The 17,363-nt window shown below is 44.7% G+C and overlaps 1 protein-coding gene across 1 annotated transcript in view; it reads right to left on the minus strand.

Moving 5' to 3' along the window:
• The window catches only part of TASOR2 (transcription activation suppressor family member 2), a 36,085-nt gene that overhangs the window by 17,366 nt on the left and 1,356 nt on the right, over positions 1-17,363 (minus strand). The window contains exons 2-11 of the mRNA XM_086886326.1: positions 12,355-12,491; positions 10,500-10,595; positions 8,509-8,581; positions 6,968-7,041; positions 5,621-5,710; positions 5,403-5,518; positions 4,216-4,235; positions 3,035-3,128; positions 1,169-1,269; positions 967-1,070 (exon numbers count right to left, since the gene is read on the minus strand). Coding sequence (XP_086742452.1) covers positions 967-1,070; positions 1,169-1,269; positions 3,035-3,128; positions 4,216-4,235; positions 5,403-5,518; positions 5,621-5,710; positions 6,968-7,041; positions 8,509-8,581; positions 10,500-10,595; positions 12,355-12,491 — 905 coding nt within the window. The remainder of the gene's footprint in view (positions 1-966; positions 1,071-1,168; positions 1,270-3,034; positions 3,129-4,215; positions 4,236-5,402; positions 5,519-5,620; positions 5,711-6,967; positions 7,042-8,508; positions 8,582-10,499; positions 10,596-12,354; positions 12,492-17,363) is intronic.

Raw genomic sequence — 17,363 nt, forward strand, 5'->3', positions numbered from 1 at the left:
ATTTAATTTTGGAGTTAATGATTGAAACAAATGGATTGTAATAGAACTAAATAATGGAAATTAATTGAAATTAATCAATTTCTGAATTAATGGTTGAAATAAATAAATTGAAATGGAATTAAATAACGGAAATAAATTAATTAATGAGTTACTTTTGAAATTAAGTTTAATTAATAAATAATTAAATTAATAAGTAATAATAATAATAAAAAATAAATAGTAAATAATAAATAAATTAATAAATAAATAAATTTAAATGGAATTAAATAACGGAAATAAATTGATTAATGAATTAATTTTGGAATTAATGATTGAAATCTGCCAGTGGAGCCGGCTGGAATTAATGATCATTATTCAGATTAATGATAATAATGGAGATTATTAATTTATTAATAAAGTAATTAAATCCCTTCCAGGAATTGCTGCCCAAAGGGGAAGGTTTTTCCCAACATCCCAGGAAATCCCGGCATCCCAGAATCCTGGGAAATCACAGCATTCCCAATATCCTGGGGAAACAAAACATTCCCAATATCCTGGGAAATCCCAACATTCCAGAACCCCAGGAAATCCCAGCAATCCCAATATCCCAAAAAATCCCAGCATTCCCAATATCCCAGGTAATCCCAGGATTCCCAATATCCCAGGAAATCCCAGCATTCAAGAATCCTGGGAAATCCCAGCACTCCCAATATCCCGGGAAAACCCAGCATTCCAGGAAGTCCCGGAATTCCAGGAAATCCCAGAATTCCAGCAGCAGGAGCAGCCGGCAGAGCTCCCTGGATTATCCCAAGGAAAATCCCTGGGGAAAAATTCCCAACCAGAAACAGAACCAACAACCGAGGCCAAAAAAAAAAGCCGGAAAATCCCCGTTGGAAGCCGGGAATTCCTTCTGGATAACAAAAATTCCATTCCCAGGCCTCGATTCCGGGAAAAACTTCCCGGAAAAAACTCCCAGAAAATCCTCACCAGCTCCTTTTCCTTGAGCTTTTCCAGCAGCGGATCCAGGCGGGATCGATCCTTGGCGGATATTTCCACCTCGTAGAGGCTGCAGAAAAACCCCTGGAAGCAAACTGGGAAAGGGAAAAACCGGGAATTTTCCATGGATTCCCGGCTGGATGGAGCCGGGAACGGTCGGAAATTCCGGGAATTCGGGATATTCCCAACCCACCGTCGTTCCCGGTGTAGTTTTTTTTCCGGAACGCGGCTTCCGGGAGTTTTTTCCTGAGCTCGGTCAATTCCATCACGTGCCGGAGATCCAGGGTGGGAGGCCTGAGGGGATGGAAAAATCCGGGATTAAGGAAAAAAGTTGGGAATGCTGTGGGAATGGTTAAAAAAAAAAAAAAAAAGAAAAAAAAAAAGCTCGGGAAAAATGGGATTGGTGGGACGGGTTTGTGGGATTTAATGGGATTTATTTGGGATTTATTGGGATTTATTGGGATTTATTGGGATGGTTTATGGGATTTATTGGGATTTTTGGGATTTATTAGGATTTACTGGAACTGTGGGGATGGTTTATGGGATTTATTGGGGTTTATTGGGATTTATTGGGATTTATTGGCATTTTTGGGATTTATTAGGATTTATTGGGATTTATTGGGATTGTTGGGACGGGTTTATGGGATTTATTGGGTTTTTTGGGATTGGTTTATGGAATTTATTGGGATTTTTGGGATGGATATGGGATTTATTTGGATTGTTGGGATTTATTGGGATTTATTGGGATGGTTTATGGGTTTTATTGGGATTGTTGGGATGGGTTTATGGGATTTATTGGGAGTTATTGGAATTTATTTGGATTGTTCGGATGGATCTGGGATTTATTTGGATTGTTGGGATTTATTGGGAAAATGGGATGGGTTCTGGGATTTATTGGGATTGTTGGGATTGTTGGGATTTAATGGGATTGATGGGATTTATTGGGATTTATTGGGATTTATTAGGATTGTTGGGATGGATCTGGGATTTATTGAAATTGTTGGGATTTATTTGGATTTTTGGGATTGGTTTATGGGATTTATTGGGATTTTTGGGATTTACTGGGATTTTTGGGATGGGTTTATGGGATTTATTTGGATTGTTGGGATTCATTGGGATTGTTGGGATGGGTTTATGGGATTTATTGGGATTTATTGGGATTATTTGGATAGGTTCTAGATCAGGAATTCATCTCTGCCCCAGCCCCGCCTTCCCAAAGGTCCCAACAGGCAGGGAAAGAGGGAAAGGGAAAGGGCAGGGAAAGAGGGAAGGGGCAGGAAGAGCAGGAAAAGGCGCAGGAAGGGCAGGAAGGGCAGGAGGGGAAGGAAAAGAGGGAAGAGCAGGAAGAGCAGGAAGGACAGGAAAAGTCTCAGGAAGAGCAGGAAAAGGCTCAAGAAGAGGCTCAGGAATAGCAGGAAGAGGCTCAGGAAGAGGCTCAGGAAGAGGCTTGGGAAGAGCAGGAATTGGAGCAGGAATAGTAGGAAAAGGCTCAGGAATAGCAGGAAGAGGCTCAGGAAGAGGCTCGGGAAGAGGCTTGGGAAGAGCAGGAATAGGGACAGGAATAGGGTCAGGAATAGGGTCAGGAATAGGGACAGGAATAGGGTCAGGAATAGGGTCAGGAAGAGGCTCGGGAAGAGGCTCGGGAAGAGGCTCGGGAAGAGGCTCAGGAAGAGCAGGAATAGCAGGAATAGGGTCAGGAATAGCAGGAATAGGGTCAGGAATAGGGACAGGAATAGGGTCAGGAATAGCAGGAATAGAGACAGGAATAGGGTCAGGAATAGCAGGAATAGGGACAGGAATAGGGTCAGGAATAGCAGGAATAGGGTCAGGAATAGCAGGAATAGGGTCAGGAATAGCAGGAATAGGGACAGGAATAGCAGGAATAGGGTCAGGAATAGCAGGAATAGAGACAGGAATAGGGTCAGGAATAGAGACAGGAATAGGGTCAGGAATAGGGTCAGGAATAGGGACAGGAATAGCAGGAATAGGGACAGGAAAAGGCTCGGGAAGAGCAGGAAGAGGCTCGGGAAGAGGCTCGGGAATCGCGGGCCGCACTCACAGCTGGGCCGGGACGGCGCCGTGGGCGCTGCGCAGGGCGATGGTTCCCAGGCGCCGACCCCGCAGGCACAGCTGACCCCGCCAGCGGCACGGGGCTGCAACAGCCGGCAACAACCGGATGGGACAGGCGGCGGGGACACCCCAAAAACAGCAACAAAACCAGCCCCAAAAACAACCCCAAAAACAACCCCGAACACAGCCCCAAAAACAGCAACACAGCCCCAAATACAGCCCCAAACACAACCCCAAAACCAGCAACAAAAAAAACCCCAAAACCAACCCCAAATACAGCCCCAAAAACAGCCCCAAAAACCAGCCCCAAACACCCAACTCCAACCCCAAAAACCCAACCCCAAAACCTCATCCCCAAAGCCAAAACCCAACCCCAAAAAGCACAACCCTAAAGGCAAAAACCAAACCTCAAACCCAAAACCCCAACGCCAAACCCAACCCCAAAAACACAACCCCAAAAACCCAAACATCCAGCTCCAAACACCCCAATCACTCAATCCCAAAAACCCCAAAATCCCCAAAAACCCCAAAACTCCAACCCTAAAAGCCCAAAAACCCCAAAAACCCAACCCCAAACACCCCAAACCCAAACCCAAAACCCCAAAAACCCCAAAACCCCAAACCAAATCACCCAACTGCAAACCCAACCCCCAAAAAACCAACCCCAAAACCTCAAACATCCAACCCCAAAAACCCCCAAACCCCAAACACTCCAATCCCAAAAACCCCAAAACCCCGAACACCCAACCCCAAACCCCAAAAACCCCAACCCCAAACACCCCAATCCCAAACATTCAACCCCAAACACCCCAATCCCAAACACCCAATCCCAAACCCCTCAACCCCAAATACCCAATCCCAACCCCAAAAACCCCAAAACCCACAAAACCCCAACCCCAAAACCCCAAACCCTCAACCCCAAAACCCACAAAAACTCAACCCCAAAACCCCAAAACCCACAAAACCTCAACCCCAAAACCCCAAAAACCCCAAAACCCCAAACCCAAGACCCCAAAACCCACAAAACCTCAACCCTCAAACCCCAAACCCCAAAAACCCCAAACCCCAAAAACCCCAAACCCCCAAACCCCAATCCCAAAACCCCAAAACCCCAAACCCCCAAACCCAAACCCCCAAACCCTAATCCCGGAGCGTCCCCTGCTCTCTCACCTTGGGGTTTCTGCTCCGCTCTGGAGAAAAATCAATAAAAACCAGGAAAGGAAGGTTAAAATGGGAATAATTCCAGGATAAAGAGAAAAATGGGAACAATTCCAGGGGGGAAACGGGAACCCAGGACCATTCCCAATGGGAAAGGAGCCCCAGCCCCATTCCCATTGGGAAAAGGCCATCCCACACCATTCCCATTGGGAATTTCCCCATTCCCACCCCATTCCCATTGGGAAAGGATTCACTCATCCCGTTCCCATCGGGAAAAGTTCATCCAATCCCCGTTCCCAACAGGAAAGGATCCCCCATCCCATTCCCATGGGGAATTCCCCCATTCCCATCCCATTCCCATTGGGAATTTCCCATTCCCGTTCCCGTCAGGAAGTTTCTCCACCCCATTCCCATGGGGAATTCCTCATTCCCATTGGGAAAGGATCCCCAGCCCCATTCCCATTGGGAAAAGACCATCCCACCCCATTCCCATGGGAAATTTCCCCTATTCCCATTCCCAGCAGGAATTCCCCGATTCCCATAGGAATTCCCCCCATTCCCATTCCCATTCCCATTCCCATTAGGAATTCCCCCATTCCCACCCCATTCCCATCAGGAATTTCCCATTCCCATGGGGAATTTCCTCCATTCCACCCCACTCCCATTGGGAATTCCCCCATTCCCACCCCATTCCCATCAGGAATTTCCCCATTCTGCCCCATGGGGAATTCCCACCATTCCCATTCCCATTCCCATTCCCATTGGGGAATTCCCATCATTCCCATTGTGAATTTCCCCACCCCATTTCCATTGGGAATTTCCCCATTCCCACCCCATTCCCGTCAGGAATTTCCCCATCCCATTCCCATTCCCACCATTCCCATTCCCACTGGGAATTCCCATCATTCCCATTCCCATGGGGAATTTCCCCATTCCCACCCCATTCCCATGGGAATTTTCCCCCACTCCATTCCCATTGGCAAGTCCCACCATTCCCATTCCCACGGGGAATTCCCACCATTCCCATTCCCACTGGGAATTCCCACCATTCCCATTCCCACTGGGAGTTCCCACCATTCCCATTCCCATAGGGAATTCCCACCATTCCCATTCCCACGGGGAATTCCCACCATTCCCATTCCCACGGGGAATTCCCACCATTCCCATTCCCAGCGCGGCCGTTCCCGTGCGTCTCTCACATTCCGGCTCCGTGTTCCGGGCGCGTTTCCCGGCTCCAGGCCAGTCGGATGTAGGGACAGACCTGCCGGGGCCGCTCGGCCGCGCCGCCGCCGCCGCTCACCTCGAACACGTAACACTGGGAAACACCGGGAAAAGCCCTTGGGAAAAATCCTCGGGAAGGATCCTCCGGTGGGATCCATGGGATCTGTGGGATCCTCAGGATCCGTGGGATCCGTACCTGGCCGCTCCGCGCCGAGGCGTGGCAGTCGTAGCCGGGGGAGGGGCGGCTGCAGCTCCCGGAGCTCTCGGAGACCGGACGCACCTTGCCCTGCCGAGGGGAATTCCGGGAGAAATTCCAGGGAAAATTCCATGGGGGGGTTCCATGAAATTCCATGGGGGATTCCATGGGGGATTCCATGGGGGATTCCATGGGGGATTCCATGGGAGATTCCACAGGAAATTCCATGGGGGTTTCCATGGGAGATTCCATGAAATCCCATGGGGGATTCCATAGGAGATTCCGTGAGAAATTCCATGAGAAATTCCATAGAAAATTCCATGGGGAATTCCATGAGAAATTCCATAGGAAATCCCATGGGGAATTCCATGAGAAATTCCATGAGAAATTCCATGAGGGATTCCATGGGAAATTCCATGGGAAATTCCATGGGAAATCCCATGGGGGATTCCATGGGGATATTCCATGGGGAATTCCATGAAAAATTCCATGAGAAATCCCATGGGGGATTCCATGGGAAATTCGGTGAGAAAATCCATGGAAAATTCGGTGGGAAATTCCATGAGAAATCCCATGGGTAATTCCATGAAAAAAATCCATGGAAAATTCCATAGGGAATTCACGAAAAATTCCACGAGAAATTCCCTCAGAAATTCCATGAAAAATTCCATAAAAAATTCTTTGAGGAATTCCATGGGAAATTCTATGAAAAATTCCATGAGAAATTCCATGAGAATTCCATGGGGGAAGGAAGAGCTTTGGGAGTTTTGGGGTTTGGAGTTTTTTTGGAGGGAGTTGGGATTGGAGATGGGAAAAATGGGAAGCAGAACGAGAAAAAATCCTGGATTTTGTGAAATTCCTGGAATTCCAAGGAAAAATTGGAAGAATTTGGGTCTGATTTTCCATCCCATGGGAATTCTGGGCAGTAAAAAGAGAAATTCCCAATGTTGGGAATTTGGGTTTGGAATCAGCTCCAAAAATGGGGAAAATCCCCTCAAACTTCCCAAAATTCCTGGAATTCCAAGGAAAAACTGGAAAAATCGGAGTTTGATTTTCCATCCCATGAAAATTCCAAGCAGCAAAAATCTCCCTAAAGGATAAATTCCCAATGTTGGGAATTTGGGATTGGAATCAGCTCCAAAAATGGGGAAAATCCCTTCAAACTTCCCAAAATTCCAAGGAAAAATGGGAATCTGGAGTTGGATTTTCCATCCCATGAAAATTCCAGGCAGCAAAAAGAGAAATTCCCAATGTTGGGAATTTGGGATTGGAAAAAGCTCCAGGAATGAGGAAAATCCCCTCAAACTTCCCGAAATTCCCAGAATTCCCAGGAAAAGCCGGAATTACCTTGATGAGGCGGCAGATGACGATGAAGCCGGATTTTCCGCGCTGCCAGTCGGGATATTCGGAAATGTAAACACCTGGAAAAAAGGGAATGGGAATTCCCAAAAAAAAATCCCGGGAATGAGGGATTCTCCTCCCGGAATTCTGTTGGGATTTTTTGGGAATTCTGGGTTTTTCCGGGTTTTTTTTTGGTTTTTTTTTTTGTTCCTGGAGGGAAAAGAGGGAGAAAAATCCGCGGCTCAGAGCGGCGGGAATGTTCCCAGGGAATGAGAAATATTCCCAGAAAATTTAGGAATATTCCCAGGGAATAAGAAATGTTCCCAAAAAATAAGAAATATTTCAAGGAAATTGAGAAATATTCCCAGAAATTTAGGAATATCCCAAGAAATTCAGGAATGTTCCCAGGAATTGAGGAATATTCCCAGGAAATTTAAAAATATTCCTCCAAAAATAAGAAATATTCCCAGGAAACTGAGAAATATTCCCAAAAATTGAGAATTATTCCAAGAAATTTAGGAGTGTTCCCAAGAATTGAGGAATATCCCAGGAAATTGAGAAATATTCCAAGAAATTTAGGAATGTTCTCAGAAATTAAGAAATATTCCAAGGAAATTGAGGAATATTCCCAGGAAATGGAGAAATATTCCCAGAAAATGAGGAATATTCCAAGAAAATGAGGAACATTCCCAGGAAATGCAAAATGTTCCCAAAAATTGAGAAATATTTCCAGAAAATGTAAAATGTTCCCGGAAATTGAGGAATATTCCCAGGAAATGAGAAATATTCCCAGAAAATTGAGAAATATTCCAAGAAATTTAGGAATGTTCCCAAAAAATAAGAAATATTCCCAGGGAATATTCTCTGGGGAAAAAATCCCAAAATTCCCTGGAGGAAATCCCAAAATTCCCTGGGAAAAAATCCCAGAATTTCCTGGAAAAAATCCCAGGAATTTCCTGGAGGAAATCCCAGAATTCCCTGAGAAAAAAAATTCCAGAATTCCCTGGAAAAAGATTCCCAAAATTCCCAGAAGGAAAAATCACAAAAACCCTTGGAAAAACCCCAGAATTCCCTGGGAAAAAAATTCCCAGAATTTCCTGAAGGAAAATCACAAAAAAAATCCCCGGAAAAATCCCAGAAATCCCCAGGAAAATCCCAGAATTTCCTGGGGGAAAATCTCAGATTTCTCAAGGAAAAAAAATCCCAGAATTCCTTGAGAAAAAAAACCCCCAGAATTCCCTGGAGGAAAATCACAAAAATCCCTGGAATCCCAGAATTCCCTGGAAAAGACATCCCAGAATTCCTTGGAAGAAATCCCTCAATTCCCTGAAGGAAAATCCCAGAATTCCCTGGGAAAAAAAATCCCAGAATTCCCTGAAGGAAACCCCAAAAATCCCAGGAAAAAGCCCGGAATTCCCCCCCAACAAATTCCCTCCTCCCCCCTCCTTTCCCTTTTTCCCTTCCCCCATTTTTTCCGGGATTTTTTCTGTAAAATTCCTGGAATTTCTCCCTTTTCCGGCGGCTCCGGAATTCCCGTTGGGAATTACCTTTGGCGGGATCTCCCAGGGATCGCAGGGAGCTGCTGTTGACGCGGAGCCCGCGCTGGCACACCGCCCTGGCCTGGAAAACAGGGAAAAATCCGCTTTTCCCAACTTTTTTTCCCAGGATTTGGGAAAAAAATCGAGTTGAGAAAGCGTTTTTGAAGGGTTAAAGGGAATTCCCGATCCTTGGAATTTTAAAGGATTGGAATTCCAAGGAATATCCAAAGGGAGGGAGGAAAATTCGCCTGCAGGATCCTGGATTTGCCCAAAATTAAATGGAATTAAAATGGAATTTCCAGCGGATTTCCAGATTTTCCCCAAATTAAATGGAATTAAAATGGAATTTCCTGTGGATTCCCAGATGTTTCCTAAATCAAAATGGAATTTCCAGTGAATTCCCAAATTTTTTCCTAAGCTTAAATGGAATTTCCTGAGGGATCCCAGATTTTCCCAAAATTAAATGGAATTAAACTGGAATTTCCTGTGTATTCCCAGATTTTTCCCTAAAATTAAATTAAATTCAAAGGGAATTTCTGGTGAATTCCCAGATTTTCCCAAAATTAAATGGAAATAAAATGGAATTCCCAGTGGGATCCCAGATTTTTCCCAATTAAATGGAATTAAAATGGAATTTCCAGCGGATTCCCAGATTTTTCCCTAAATTAAAATGAAATTTAAAAAAACCTCCCAGGAACCAAGTAATTCCAAAGAATATTTCCAAAGAATTCCAAACATTCCTAAAGAATTTCCAATTATTCCAAATATTTCCTAATAACTCTAAAGAATTCCAAAGAATATTTCCTAATAATTCCTTGTAATCCCACAGCCCAATTCCCAAGTGGAATTCCCACAATTCCAGAGCGGGATTCCCGTTATTCCCATTGTTATTCCCGTTATTCCCGTTGTTATTCCCATTGTTATTCCCATTGTTATTTCTGTTGTTATTCCCATATTCCCGTTGTTATTCTCATGTGGGATTCCTGTTATTCCCGTTGTTATTTCTGTTGTTGTTATTCCCGTTGTTATTCCCGTTGTTATTCCCATTATTCCTGCTGTTGTTATTCCCACTGTTGCTATTCCCACTGTTGCTATTCCCACTGTTATTCCCGTTGTTCCCATTACTACCATTGTTATTCCCATTGTTATTCCCGCTGTTATTCTCATTATTCCTATTGTTATTCCCGTTGTTATTCCCGTTGTTATTCCCGCTGTTTATTCCCGTTGTTATTCCTGCTGTTTTTCCCCTTGTTATTCCCATTATTGTTATTCCCGTTATTGTTATTCCCGCTGTTGTTATTCCTGCTGTTATTCCTGTTGTTCCCATTATTCCCGCTGTTATTCCCACTGTTGTTATTCCTGTTGTTATTCCCGCTGTTGTTATTCCCATTGTTGTTACTCCCGCTGTTATTCCCATTGTTATTCCCGCTGTTGTTGTTCCCGCTGTTCATTCCTATTATTCCCATTGTTATTCCCGTTATTCCCGTTGTTGTTGTTGTTCCCACTATCATTCCTGCTGTTGTTGTTCCCGCTCTTGCTGTTCCCATTGTTGTTATTCCCGCTGTTATTCCCATTATTCCCGCTGTTATTCCCACTGTTATTCCAGTTGTTATTCCAGTTGTTATTCCCGTTATTCCCGCTGTTGTTATTCCCGCTGTGATTCCCGCTGTTGCTATTCCCGCTGCTATTCCCGCTGTTGTTATTCCCGCTGTTATTCCCACTGTTATTCCCGCTGTTATTCCTGCTGTTGCTATTCCCGCTGTTGTTATTCCCGTTGTTGTTATTCCCGTTGTTGTTATTCCCGCTGTTATTCCCACTGTTATTCCCGCTGTTATTCCTGCTGTTGCTATTCCCGCTGTTGTTATTCCCGTTGTTGTTATTCCCACTGTTGTTATTCCCGCTGTTGTTATTCCCGCTGTTGTTATTCCCGCTGTTGTTATTCCCGCTGTTATTCCCGCTGTTATTCCCGTTGTTATTCCCGCTGTTGTTGTTTCCGGTACCTCGTCCTCGCGCTCGAACAGGAGGAAGGCGAAGCTCTCGCGCAGCTCCTCGGGGCTGTACCCGGCCGCCGCCTTGGCGCGGGCAAAGGCTCGCAGCTGGAAAATCCCCGGGATCCAAGATCACCACAGATCCCCACAGATCCCAAATCACAACAGATCCCAACAGATCCCGATGGATCCCAAATCCCAATAAATCCCAAATCCCAACAGATCCTGACAGATCCCGGCTGATCCCAGAGGATCCCGGATCACTGCGGATCCCAAATCCCGGCAGATCCCGACAGATCTCAAATCCAAATAAATCCCAAATCACAACAGATCCCAATAGATCCCAGCAGATCCCAGCATGTCCTCACAGATCCCAGATCACCACAGATCCCAAATCCTAACCTATCCCAATGAATCCCAAATCCCAACAGATCCCAATGAACCCAAATAAATCCCAAATCCCAACAGATCCCAATGGAACCCAGAAGATCCCGACGGATCCCGGATCACCATGGATCCCAAATCCCAACCTATCCCAACGGATCCAAATGGATCCCAAATCCCAACCTATCCCAACGGATCCCAAATCCCAACCTATCCCATCGAATCCAAATGGATCCCAAATCCCAACACATCCCAAATCCCAACACATCCAGACGGATCCCAAACCCCAATAAATCCCAGATCCCCAAAGATCCCAAACCCTAACAGAGCCTGACAAACCCCAACATCCCAAATCCTGACGGATTCCGACAGATCCCAAATCCCAATAAATCCCAAATCCCATCAGATCGCGACAGATCCCTTACAGATTCCCAACCGATCCTGTCTGATCCCAACAGATCCAAACCGATCCCGGATCCCAAGAGAACCCAACAGATTCCAAATCCAAATAAATCCCAAATCCCAACAGATCCTGATCAATCCCAAATCCCAACAAATCTCAACAAATCCCAACAGATCCCAAACCCCGACATATCCTGATCAATCCCAAATCCAAACAAACCCCAAACTCCCAACAGATCCCAACAGATCCCGCTCAGTCGGGCTGGGAAAATCCCAGGAGAGGAGCAGAGCTGGGAGCGATCCCAGAAAAGCTCGGGATTAATCGAAAGGATCGGAGCAGGGGCTCAGGGAACGGCTCCGGATTTTCCTTTCCTGGGTTTGAAATCCAAGGATTTTCAACCTTTTCCAGGATTTTCCAAGGATTTGGGAAAGGCCTGGAAGGGCAGGAGCCAGGGAATGGCTCCAGATTGGAAAAGGGGAGATTGGGGTGGGATTTTGGGAATTCCCAGAGCAGCTGTGGCTGCCCCTGGATCCCAGGAATGGCCAAGGAAGGGTTGGAGAAGCCTGGGATGGGGGGATTGGAATGGGATGGGATTGAAGGTGCCTGGATCCCATCCCAAAGCATTCCGGGATTCTGGGATTTGGGAGGCTCCGAATCCATGCCGAGGGATTTTTCTGGGAAATGGGGATGGGAAAGAGAGGGAAAGGGAAGGGAGAGCCTTGGTGGCTTCCTGAGATTGCAAGGGAAGGCCCTGGGTCCATCAATTCCTTGCAGAGGAGATGGATCCAATGTCAGGCTCTGGAGCCAGGCTGGGAGAGCTGGGAATGTTCTCCTGGAGAAGGGAAGGATCCAGGGAGAGCTTCCAGCACATTCCAGGGCCTGGAGGGGCTCCGGGAGAGCTGGAATTTGGGAAAGGCCTGGAGGGGCAGGAGCCAGGGAATGGGGATTTTATTCCCAATGGGGATGGGAGCGCGAGGAACAGTAAGAAAAAAAAGCCGGGAATGGCGCGAGGGGCTCCGTGAAGAAATTGACAATCCCGAACTTCCCCAATCCCATTTTTTCCCGGAATTCCAAGCTCACCTCGCTCCGGAAGAGTTCGTTCTCCACCAGGATGGCCTGGCTGTAGCGGAATCCCTGCTGGGAGCCGGAATCGCGGCAGCAGCTCCGCAGCAGCTCCACCGCCCGCTCCAACAGCTCCTCGGATTCCGCCGGAAAACCTGGAAAAGGTCAGGAATCTTCACTTTGGGAATGTCCTGAGGGGGAAAATCCTGGGGGTTTCTGCTTTGGGAAGAGGGAACCCGGATTTTATCCAAATAAAGAAATTCCTGGATTTTTTTTTCCCCCAGATTAATTTAAATTCCAAGGGATTTCCAGTGGGTTTCCCTAAAATTAAGTGAAATTAAAATTGGATTTCCAGTGGATTCCCAGGTATTTTCCCAAAATTCCAAGGGAATTCCAAGTGGATTCCCAGATTTTCCCAAATTTAATTTAAATTCAAAGGGAATTTCCAGTGGATTCCCAGATTTTCCCCCAAATGAAATTAAAAATCATGAAAATAAATTAAAAGATTAATTAATCAAAATTAAATAAATTAATTTTAAAATTAAATTAAATTCCCTTCCAGCAGATTCCCAGATTTTCCCAAAATTCAAAGGAAGTTCCCAGTGGATTTTCCCAACATTGATTTGAATTCCCAAGTTTTTTTCCCAAAATTAAATTAAACAAAATAGATTAAAAAATTAAATGAAATCAATTAATTAAAATTTAATAAATTAATAAAAAAATTAAATTAAATCCCCTTCCAGCAGATTCCCATATTTTCTCAAAATTCATTTAAATTCAAAAGGAATTCCCAGATTTTCTCAATATTAAATTAAAATTAATGAAAATCAATTAAAAGATTAATTAATTAAAATCAAATAAATGAAATAAGTTAATTAAAAAGTTCAATGAAATTCCCTTCCAGCAGATTCCCAGATTTTCCCAAAATTCAAAGGAAATTTCCAGTGGATTTTCCCAGATTTTTTCCCAAAATTAAATTAAAGGAAATTAATTTTAAAATTAATTAGTAATTAAAAATAATTAATTTAAATTTAATTTTATTTAAAACTAAATAAAATAAAGGAATTAAAATGAAATAAATTAATTTAAAAATTAAATTAAATTCCCCTCCAGCGGATTCCCAGATTTCCCCAAAATTCAAAGGGAATTCCCAGTGGATTCCCACTTTTTCTGGAAAAATCCTGGAAAAATTCTGGAAAATACGGGAATTTTTTCCTCAGTGCAGCTTCCAAATTAAAATCCAGGAAAGGGGGGAAAAATAATTAATGATTAATAAATTATTAATTAATAAATAATCAAATTAATGTGGCCACGCCCCTCAATTCCTGCTTGGATTTAGGGAAGATTTCTCCCAACCCTAAGGAAAAGAATTCCCAGGAAAAAAATTCCCAGATCTTGGCACATCCCAGGGCAGGTGGAGAAGGTGAAAGTGAAAGTGACCAGAGCAGAAGGGAAAGTGAAAGTGAGAAACTCGGGAATGGAAATGGATCTGTGGGGAAGATCTTGGGAATTAAAAACTTGGGAATGGCAATGGATCCACGGGGAAAATCTTGGAATGACAGCAGATCCGTGGAGAAAAATTTGGGAATGAGAAATTTGGGAATGGCAACGTATCCATGGGGAAAATCTTGGGAATGAGAAACTTAGGAATGGCAACGGATTCCTGGAGAAAAACTTGGGAATGGCAATGGATCCACAGGGAAAAACTTGGGAATTAAAAACTTGGGAATTAAAAACTTGGGAATTAAAAACTTGGGAATGGCAGCAGATCCATGGGGAAAATCTTGGGAATGGCAATGGATCCACAGGGAAAAACTTGGGAATGAAAAACTTGGGAATGGCAGCGAATCCGTGGAGAAGATCATGGGAATTAAAAACCTGGGAATGGCAGAAGATCCGCAGGGAAAACCTTGGGAATGGCAGCGGATCAGTGGGGAAAAACTTGGGAATTAAAAACTTGGGAATGGCGGAAGATCTACAGGGAAAATTTGGGAATAAGAAATTTGGGAATGGCAGTGGATCCATTGGGACAAACTCAGGGAATGGGATCAGACAGCACGGATGGCACAGGCCTGGAAAAGGCCTGGAAATTCCAGAGGGGATTATCCCTGTCCTGAAATCCCTGGGAATTCCTGGCATGTCCCAGAGCATTCCCAGCCTTTTTGCCTGGAATCCGAGCAAGGAACTCTGAGCTTCCCCTCCAGGGAATGGCGGAATTCCTTGGAATTCCCAATCCAAGCCTCCTCTGGCTCAGCTGAGGCCACGAACTTCCAAACTCCAGGAAAAACTCCAGGAAAAATTCCAGGCTTTGGAAGCGTGGGATTTGCCTTTTTTAGGATTTTTTAAAGTTAGAAAGAATCCCCAAAATTCCGTGATCCAGCAATTTTTCCAAGCTGGAATATGAGGAATCAGCAGCAGGATCAGGGATCCACATCCCACTGTGGATTTCCAGCAAACTTTGGGATAAATCCCGGAGATTTTACCCTGCCTTGAGTATCTCAAACTCCAGCTTGTGATTTTCCAGAGGTTCCTTGGGAATGTCTTTCCCAAATTTTTTTGGAGTCCAATTCCCTCCATCCCGAATTCCTCCTTTCCCCGTGGGAGATCTCCCAGAAAAGTCGGAGTCTTCCCCCGGCTGATCCAGGGATTTTTCCTTCTCCGGCTGATCCCACTCCCGGGAACATTTCCCAAAATGGGAATTTTTTTTGAAAATTGGATATTTGGGAAAATTTTCCCACCTAAAAAGAATGGGAAGAGGTTGCCCAGAGTGGCGGGGGGGATGACAAAACGGGAATTGAGGGTTGGGAATGCTTGGATTGGATTCCCGAGGGATTTTTCCAACGTGAACAAGTCTGGAACTTCCCTTTCCCAGTTTTTCCCAGCTGTTTTTCCCACCCCAGGAAACAGGGAATTATTTTAACCCTGGATTTGCCAGTGGCCAAGAGATCCCACCTTGTTTTCCACGGGAATTTCACCCAAGGGCTGGGATTTTCCAATAGTTTTCCAGGATTTTCATGAAAAAAGCCTTTTTTTTCATGGTTTTTCCATTCCAGATTGGGGTTGGAACAAAACCTCTGGAATAAAACGCTGGAAGCTTCCAGGTGAGGAATAAAAAAACATCCACAAATGCCAAGATCCCGGTTTTTTTTCCCCTCTGGAAAATTTCCATGAGTTTTCAGGATGCAGCTCCACATTCCTAAATTAAATTCTCCTGAAACTTGGGAATTCTATGGAATAAAATTCCTTTTTGCTGATTTTAAGGGATTCCCAATCCATGGATCGAGTTTTCCATTCCCTGTGGGATCGGGAATGAGGATGTGGAAGGCGCTGGATGATTTTCAGGGCCTGACAGGATTTCCTTGGATGGGATTTTGGGAATTCCTGGAATTTTTTTCCAGAGCGCTGGAACCTTCAGATCTCCAAATCCCATTGGATGGGAATTTTTTGGGAATTTTCTCAAAGGAAGGGGAGGATCCAAACAAAAAGAATTCCAAAGGAAACGTTTCATCCAGGAGGGAAAATTAAAGGGAAAAAAAAACCCCAAAAACCTCCTTGGGAGGATGAGGTTGGATGAGAAATTGGAATTTTTCCCTCTGGAAAAGGGAAAAAAATCTCCTCAGGGTGGGAAAAGCTTTCCAAGGATTTCCTTTTCCGACCTCCCCGCTGCTCCTTTCAGCCGCTGGCGGAATTCAAAATGCGCTTTTCACACGTTAATTGGTAAAAATCGTTTTTCTCGGGAATTTTTATCCCAAAATCCTGTTTTTTGTCACCTCACAAAGGTTGTGGTTTCACTCAGGTGATGCCTGATTCTTTCCAAATCAGCAGCACAGGAATTTTGGTGCTTGGAAAATTTAAAAAAAAACCAATTTTTTGTTTGCAAAATTGGCCAGTTCAGTGATTTTCCATGGAGCTTCCTCCTTGAGGAAGAGAAATTCCCTTCAGGAAAAGAGGAGGGAAAAAAGAATCCAAATAAATTCCTTATGGATCTTCTGGCTGGGGAAATCTCACCCTGAGAATTCCCAAGAAAAACAAGGAAAGCCAAGCGTTCGAATCCAAAAATTCCCTCAGAATTAGCGGGGTCTCAGCATCCAAAAAAACCCAAAAAACTGGGAAAAAAAAAAATTTATCCCCCCCCAAAAAAAGAATTTATGCCGCAAAAAATAATTTATCCCAAAAGAATCAATTTTTCGCCTTCTACTTTCAAAGGGATTCTAACGTGGGATTTTAAGGAATATCGAAGGTGAAGATCTGGGAATGGGAAATATTCAAATCAAAGACTTGGAATAAATCCCAATATATTCTGAGTAGCCCCCCAAAAAATCCGGATCTTCCGGATCATTCCGGATCATCACGGAATGCACATTTTTTTAGGGAAAAAAACCACTCCAAGCAGTTTTGTTTCCATGGAAAAAGGATTTCCAGTGATTTTTGTGCCATCCAACCTCCTGCTCATTCCATTTTTTTCCCAGATTATTCCCCCATTTTAGAGCTGGGCAAACTCTGGTCCGATCCAAACCTTTCTGGGATAATTTCAGGACAATCTGGGATTAGAATTCCACCAAACCGGAGCGCGAAAAGTGCTTTTCTCCCTTTATAAAGTCAAATTTCAGCCTCGGGAAAGGGGAATTAAGAAGCTTCCAGTCCCTTCAGGAAGGGATCAGCGCCCATCCGTGTTTTATTCCCAAATTTCCACTCAGGAAAGGCACCTGCTCGCCAAAAATAAAATAAAAATAAAATATCACTGTGACTTTCCCAGCTGCTGGAACCATTGGAAAAGCCAACGTGGCTCCGGTGATGGAGAAAAATTCCCCGGTTCCGACGTGGCCGGGGCTCGGCAGAGGGGCAAAGGCGGCCCGGCCTCTCCTCGGCTTCCCCGGGGCTCGGTGGGGAACCGGGAGCTCTCGGTTATCCAGGGAAGGGCAGCATGGAGCCGGGAAATCTCCTTTTCCCCTGGGATGGAGCCGTAACCCTTTGCTTCCCAGAGAAGGGTGGGATGGAGTCGGTAATGCCCAGCCGGCTTCCCTCAG

Source organism: Cyanistes caeruleus, chromosome 4, assembly GCF_971803275.1.
Source record: "Cyanistes caeruleus chromosome 4, bCyaCae1.hap1.1, whole genome shotgun sequence".
Classification (NCBI taxonomy): Eukaryota; Metazoa; Chordata; class Aves; order Passeriformes; family Paridae; genus Cyanistes; species Cyanistes caeruleus.